At 56.6% G+C, this 7,280-nt stretch overlaps 1 protein-coding gene across 1 annotated transcript; it reads left to right on the forward strand.

Moving 5' to 3' along the window:
• The first annotated feature begins 1,879 nt into the window (after positions 1 to 1,879).
• On the forward strand, positions 1,880 to 6,375 carry LOC111138818. The gene is given in 5 exon segments (XM_022490721.1): positions 1,880 to 2,297; positions 3,860 to 4,156; positions 5,654 to 5,789; positions 5,980 to 6,070; positions 6,336 to 6,375. Coding segments are annotated over 5 exon segments (966 nt in total). The 3' UTR covers positions 6,360 to 6,375.
• Positions 6,376 to 7,280: the final 905 nt, after the last annotated feature.

The following is a 7,280-nucleotide window of genomic DNA, read 5'->3' on the forward strand; positions in this document are numbered from 1 at the left end:
TCCTTGGGCAAGATGAGGCCCCGAATCCAGTGACATTCTGTTTGCAAGGGAAGGTAAGGAGCCCCCAGAATTCAAGGGTCTGCGCCCACCTGCTGTGTGTAAGGGTGACCCGAGAACAGGAGACTGCTGACCTCTGATCCGGGTGGGGGTACCTGGGGGGGCATCAGAGGGGGCCTCAAATGGAACTCAAAAAAGTCATCCTCTCAGAAACCTGAAAATCCAGTCATTCCTCATCGGAGTCCAGGTGCTTCTGTGTAACACATTAAATAAGAACAAAGGAGAAAACACTGAGACCCTCGGAGCTGAATTCTGAGGAGGGTAGGGAAAGCTTTTGTTGTCTATAATGTTTGATGTGAACACACCAGCCCCTCCGTGCCTTCAGGGATTCTAGGGAAATTCTGGACTCACAAGGCATTTGTAAATAGGGAGATTACTCATTAGAAAATGAGCTTCGCAAGGCATTGAGATCCTTTTTTTAAACAAAATTACTTGTTTTCAATAAATGTAGTTTTCTCTTCTTTTCAATTTGATTTAACTGGAGACATAATGGGAAATCACAGAATTTTCTTCCATAAATGTCGGGGTTGGAAGATCATATAAGAATGAAAGAAAAGAAGGATGAGAGAGAGGGAAATGGACAAATTTTTACATTGATGGTTGAAAGTCACATTTCATCTAATTTAAATAAACTCGGGCGCTCTCGCTCACGGCACCCGCCCCTGACCTTCTGTCCCTCTTTGGCGTCAGCACCTTCTGCAGATCTGAGCACTGTCGTGTCTTCCTCCCGTCCTGAGTGGGCTTCCAGCTTCGGGGCCGCTCCTCCCCAGCAGCCCGGGGGCTGAGCCTCCTCTGTCCCGGGATCCCCCCTTTCCAGCAGGGGCGGGTTAACCCTCAGGTAGCCCAGTGTCCCCGCCCTGCCAAAGCCCACGGAGTACTTGAGTCCCCTCTCCCGGGACAGTAGGTGGAGGTGAGACCCCAGATCTGCTCAGACCCCACTGACCAGACAGCAGTGCTGGGAGGGAGGAGCCCAGTGCAGGGCAGGGCAGGGCAGGGCAGGGGGAGGGCTGTAGGGCAGCTCTCTGCAGGGGAAGCAGGGGCCTGGGGGAGAGGGAAGCAGGCTCCAGGTCTGGCTCTGCCTTGTGTGACCTAGACCAGTCCCCCTCCTGCCCTCGAGGGAGCCCCTCCTCTGTGAAAGGTCCCCTTGAAGGCCCTCCAGCTGTGACATCCTGGGACTGGGGGTCTCTCCCTGGATGGGACTGTCCTGTGGCTTTTCCGAGGCCTCTGCTCCATGTCTCCATCCTGTCCTGCCCTCGTCCTGCGTCCTGACGGGGAAGGACAGCCGGGGAGCCTGTTTGGGCCCCTTCAGAACCCAGAGCCCAGGACCACCTGTGGTCACCTCCTCCGCCCTCCAAGGAGGGAGGGATGCGTCCTCGAGCCCTGCAGTCCTGCAGTCCTTGGGCCGTCCGCCATCCACTGTCTCTGCCTCTGCTCCTGAGCCGGGTCTTCTTCATTGTGCTCTGCTCGTTAGAGGCGAGTCCCTGGGGAGCGATCCCCCCCCCAGGGCAGAGCTTGGAGAGCCTGTGCGCACAAGGGGTTTCTGCAGCCCCGTGAGAAGCTGCCTCCTGCAGAAATGCACTTTGTGCTTCGAATTGGAGATCTCCTGACATTCGTCCTCTCGCTGTCAGGGGTTAGGGCACTGCAGGTGAGCGAGTTCCCGTGACCTGTTCAAGGGGATGCTCCCCTGGGACCAGGAGGGATTCCAGCCTCGCCTCGAACTCATGGCACCCTCCTGCCTTCCCAGACTCAAGGGGGCACATGGGATGGATTTCAGGAAGATGGGTTCTAGGGTTTCCTCCTTTGTTCCTAATGAAAACCGCCCATGTTTTCTGCGTCCTATGCCCTAGGTGTCTGCAGCGCTGTGACCCGGAGTCCTGGAGCCCGTGGGTCTGCAGTGCTCAATTCTGGAATCCCTGTTACTCTGAAGGGGACTCAAGGAACTCCTGTGTTGTTTCAAGTGATCAGAAATCCAGAATTACCTCCAGAATTTGAGCTGGAGAAGATGTCTTGGGGCGTCGTATCCAGATCAAATTACATAGTCATGCTGTATGTGTTTCCTGGGAGAGATGTTCCAGAATGGGTCAACTTCCAGGAGAAGTTCGAGAAGAGAGTCTATGTGCTCAACATAATGACCCTACGGATTGACAACCTGACCCTTGAGGACAGTGGGCTGTACCGGGCTCGAGAGTCCTATACAAGAGGAAGACAATATGACCAGGATTTCCACCTGATGGTCTACGGTACGTGGCGGCGCCTCCCCCAGTCCCACAGCTGACCCCCTCCCACTGTCCCCGGGAGTGTCCAAGTGCCCCGCTTACAGGATTCCTTCCAGACCGCAGCCTTCATACTCGATCTTCTCCCCAGAAAATAGATGCTGTGAGGTCACCACAAATGCAGGCAGAGCTGAGACTCACACCAGGGATAAATCACGTCTGTGCTTTAGGAGGGAACATGGAATGGGGGTAAATGGGGATTTTGCTGTAACACTTATTGTCCCCATAGGATTCAGGGTCCTTGATGGGACTCTTACTGTCCAGTGCTGCAGTGGCTGACCACACCACCCCCTGGGGGTCCTCCTAGGCTGTAGGGCAGGAGTCAGACCCCAGAGCCTCTGCCATGAGGTCCAGGTGTCAGCAGGGCTGTGCTCCTCTCTGGAGGCTCTGGGGAGAATCCACTTCTGTTCCTGTCCCCCCTTCTAGTGGCACCTGCACCCCCGGATCGTGGCCCCTTCTTCCCCCTTCACAAGTGGCACTGGTGGGATGAGTCCCTCTGGCACCGCATTCCCCCCACCTCGTCTCCTGCCTCCTCCCACTTGTGAGGACCTTGTGATCACATGGGGCTTGTCCGGGGAATCCAGACCATCCCTAGTTTACCATCAGCAGGTTCTCAGCCTCAGTTCCCCTTTGTTCTAGAACCTAAGACATCTTCAGGCTCTAAGGTCAGCACGTGGCCATGGTTGGGGGACACTCGTCACCTAGCAAGATCTGGAATCCCACATGTCGTTCTCCCTGCCCCGTCCCCTCGTCCTTCTCAGCCCAGCCCGAGTCAGCTCACTCACAGACTGCACGGTCCAGCTCTGAACCTCCACGGATGGAGAAGAATTCACAGGGTAACCCTTCCTCAGACCCTCAGGGAGCAGCTGTCTCTGTGTGCACCCCTCCCCCGTGCACAGGGAGACGTCCTGCCCCAGAGAGAGGGGACTTGGAACCCTCAGGACCTGGAGATTCCTAAGACCGACTGTCCATCTGTTCTTGGCTTCCTGGGTGGACCCCAAATTCAGTGCCTGTTATAACCACCTTGGAGTGTCCATACCTTGGGACCAGCACTGTGTCCCCCACTGCGGTCTCTCCTGGTGGATCCTGGGGCTCATCTCTGGGCTCCCAGAGCTGCTGGTGGCCGTCTGCACCATGGGCTGTGCAGTCCCGAGAACCATCTGAGCAGGAGTAGAGCCGGGCCCTGGACCAGGACAAATCCTTGTGTCTCACACTTAATCTTCCTGTAGGGGACACATCACTTTCTTAGAGTTAATGTGTTTCAGGCAGATGACTCCAGCGTCTTAATTTCTCAAGGGAGATTTGTAAGACGTGCTCAGTCTAGTGAAATCACATAGAGCTGAACTCAGTGGCTCCCTTCCTTACTGGCACCTGCTGTATATTTGGGTCAATTCTCTTGTTATCTGTAAAATGTAATCACTGTCCTTAGGGGGAGGAAGCCAGAGCGTCATGGAGAATCCGCAGTAGAGGGAGAAGCTATGATGTTGTCTACTCACGTGAGGCTCTCTCCTCTTGTCCCTCTGCCCCAGAACCTGTGCCCCTTCCCCGGATTTGGACCATTATTCTGTCCCTCACACGAGGCTCGTGCAATGTCACCGTGGGGTGTGACCCCACGGGAACCAGGGAGGACCTGAGGGTGTCCTGGGAGAGCGAGGGTCTCCCCAGGGAGCTGGAGCAGAGACCGGCCCCAGGACCAGCGCCCAACCCCTGGACCCTGGGTGTGAACCTGCCCCTGAGCCAGCCCACCCCCAGCGTCACCTGTGTGGTCAGCAACGAGGGGGACCAGAAAACTGCCTCCTTGGACCTTGGGGACATCTGTGGCCATGGTGAGTACATCTGCCAGAGGAGGGGGGCTATCCCGGTGCTCAGGGAACCCTGGGTGAGAGTTCCCGGCTTCTGTCCCCCATGTTTATATCACCCCTTGCCACCTGGTCACCTGGTCCAGGACTCTGGCAGGCTCATCCAACCTGCCTCTGCCCTTTGGTGTCGCTCCAGTGCTGCTCTCCACCCCTCACCCCTGCTAGTCCAGGCAGAATCTGGCATCATCTCAAGTGTGTCTAGGGAGGTTGTGAGGAAAAGCGAATTGGGGGTGTCCGTGGTCTGTGACATCTGAGGGGTCGGGCCGGTGACTCCTGCAGGATTCAGGGCTCGGGGCTCCTCTGCCCAATTCTGGTCTCACAGACACACGTCACACCCACCTGCTCGCTTGCATTCCCGATGTGTCCCGCTCTCCTCGGCTGCCAGCCTCCGCTCAGGCCCCTTCCTCTGCCCTCAGCCCTTCTGAGTCAGGAGTCCCCCACTCCCCACTGATTCCCATCCAGGGACCCCTCCCTGTAGCTGGCTCCAGGGGCCTGTGACCCGGGCAGTCCCACAGGGCCACATCCTGGGTACAGTCCCAGCATGAAGACAGTTTGCACAGGGGCTCCTCAGCCTTGATGGCTCAGGGCCCTGGAGGAGCTGCCACTGTCCTGCCCTCACACCTCATCTCTAAGGAGTGGTCAGTGGCCCCACACTGGGAGCTGATGCTCCCAGGATTAGTGTCCTGTGCAGCCTGAACCCCTGGAGGGCAGGGGCCATGTCTACTTCTCCTTTGAATGCCTGTCCCAACCTCGGCCTCGGGCCCTTTGCTTCACAGTCTGTGTGTCCCTGAATGAATGAATGAATGAATGGCTTGGTTCCCTGTGAGCCCTCTCGCCCCTCCACCCCTCCTCCACCAGCTGCTTGGGGACCTACTGTCTTAGGATCCCTGAGCACAGAGGCCGATCATGGCTCAGGCCCCCCTGGGCTCTCTGGAAAGAGGCTCCTGCCTCCCTCTTATTCTCCCACCCGGCTCCTCCTGCCTGGTCCCTCTCCTGTCTGCTCCAGTTGGGTGCAGACAGCTCCAAGCACTGGGGAGTTGTCACAGCCATTCCTGGTCATGGCTCTGCACCCTGGCATGCTTCACCCATCCTGAATATTGGGCAATCTCCTACTCCTCCCTCAAAACCAGGTTTGCCTATCACCTCCTCCAGGAGGCCCTCCCTGATGACCTCGGTACAAGCTGTAGCTCTAGGGTCCTGGGATGGCTCTGGCTGGCTGCCTCTGGCATGTGTCAGCCCTCCCCCTGCTGAGGGGCTTCTCAAGGGCGGGCACCATGTCCTGCTCCTCTCAACACCCCGGCCCCAAGCAGGAGCTCGGGAACTGGCTGAGTGAGAGCCCCTGCCGTGCTGCTCCCTCTAGAACTCCTGACCAGGTCCCTTCAGAGTCTCCATGTGCCTGGCAATGGGCGTCCTCAGTTCCCTGTTGCCTTAACCTTCTTCACTCTCTCTCTGCGATGGAAACAGATCTGCAAGGACAGACCAGTGCTGCCCACTTGCGAAACATCCTGGCATCTGTTGTGGTCGTGCTGCTGATTCTCGGAGCTGGGCTGTACCTTGGGAAGACATTTGCGAAAAAGCACGTGGAGCCTGTGAGAGGCAGGTTGCACTTTCCTTCCTGTACCCAGACACCTCCCTCCCTCACTGGACCTTGGGCTCCCTTTGTCCTGCATTTTACTGCTCAGGGAATAACCCTGCAGGAGGCTGGCAGGTGTGGCCATGGCCATGGGGTCATGGAGGGGGAGGGGACAGGTTCCAGGCTGAGACTCAAGCTCCATCTGTGTGTGACTCAGGGACAGGATCACAGGAGGAGACCAGTGACCCGTTGGTGGTATCCACTCTGGAAAGCTGAGCCATCAGGAGTCTGGACACCACAAGGACAAGGTGAGGCTGGGAAAGGAGGCAGTCTGGGTTCACCCTAGTCCCTCTGTGCCTGGGTATGTGCCTTCAATCCCAATCATCTGCAGGCTTTTGTGTCCATGCATCCATAACCCCTTCCAGACAACACAGTATTAACTAAGGACATTCTCCTGGGGTCCCTGCAGTGCTGGGCACTGGGGGAGGTCATGGGCAGCCCTGGATCTCCGTGGGTCCCTCTGGGTTCTCTGCATTCCTCAGCTGTTCCTGGAACCCTCTGTCTGCATTCCAGGGTATGTCTGCATTCCACATCTAGAGGACGAGAACTCTCGCTACTGTCCATAGTGAGGTCCGCAGGCCAGGCCAGGACATGACGTGATTTAACTAGAAGAAGCAGGAGAATCCCGCCCCGGGGACACCTGTCTCATGAGCATGACGCCCGCAGCTCTGGTCCTGCCTCTTCCACCTCGGACGGCTCTGAGCAGGACTCGATGGGTCCAGCAGTTCTTTCTGTGCTAAATCCTTGTGCACAAGCTCCCCGTGAGACACACACAGTGGTAGCTCAGGGAAAAGTGAGTAAATAAATTGGTCCAAACCTGTTCCGGACCACTCAGCCTCTGCTACGTGCAACCCTAGACAGCCCCCCTGTCCCCCTCATCTATTCGACATCAAAGTGCCTTGCAGACCCTCAGCCTCTGGGGCAAGCCATGGTGAATTCACAGCATCTGTCCCGGGCCCGTCTTGAGCATCCCTAGCTGTCAGCTTTGTGCTGAGAGCTATTTATAGACAATGAGAATTTGTAATTGTCCTTTCTCGCTGAGGGATGGCTATGTGACACTGTGTGCATGTTTTGTTTGTGAGGGACTGGGAATAGTTCACCTGAGCCCTAGAAAAATACTGTCCCTTACTCTTGGTAAGGGACACACTTTCTCTCCTCCCACGCTCTACCGTCATTCCCCCAAGTGACAAAACTGCCTGCTGTTGGCCCGAATTAGTAATTCAAGCAGTGAAAAGTGGGTCTCAAATGCCCCTTCCTCTCCATCCCATAGCTGAACCTGGAGATCCACTGGAAGCAGGTAGATCCCCTCAGATCAGAGGAAATCAGAGATGCTTCTCATCCCAAAACCTCAGTGTCCATACAGGAGGGTGCTTGCACACACGCACACACACATGCACACACATGCGTGTATACACACACACACACACACACCAGCCTCCAGCCGTGCAGCTGTCTGGT

This window comes from Enhydra lutris, unplaced genomic scaffold, assembly GCF_002288905.1.
Source record: "Enhydra lutris kenyoni isolate GAN:26980312 unplaced genomic scaffold, ASM228890v2 scaffoldscaffold94, whole genome shotgun sequence".
NCBI lineage: Eukaryota > Metazoa > Chordata > Mammalia > Carnivora > Mustelidae > Enhydra > Enhydra lutris.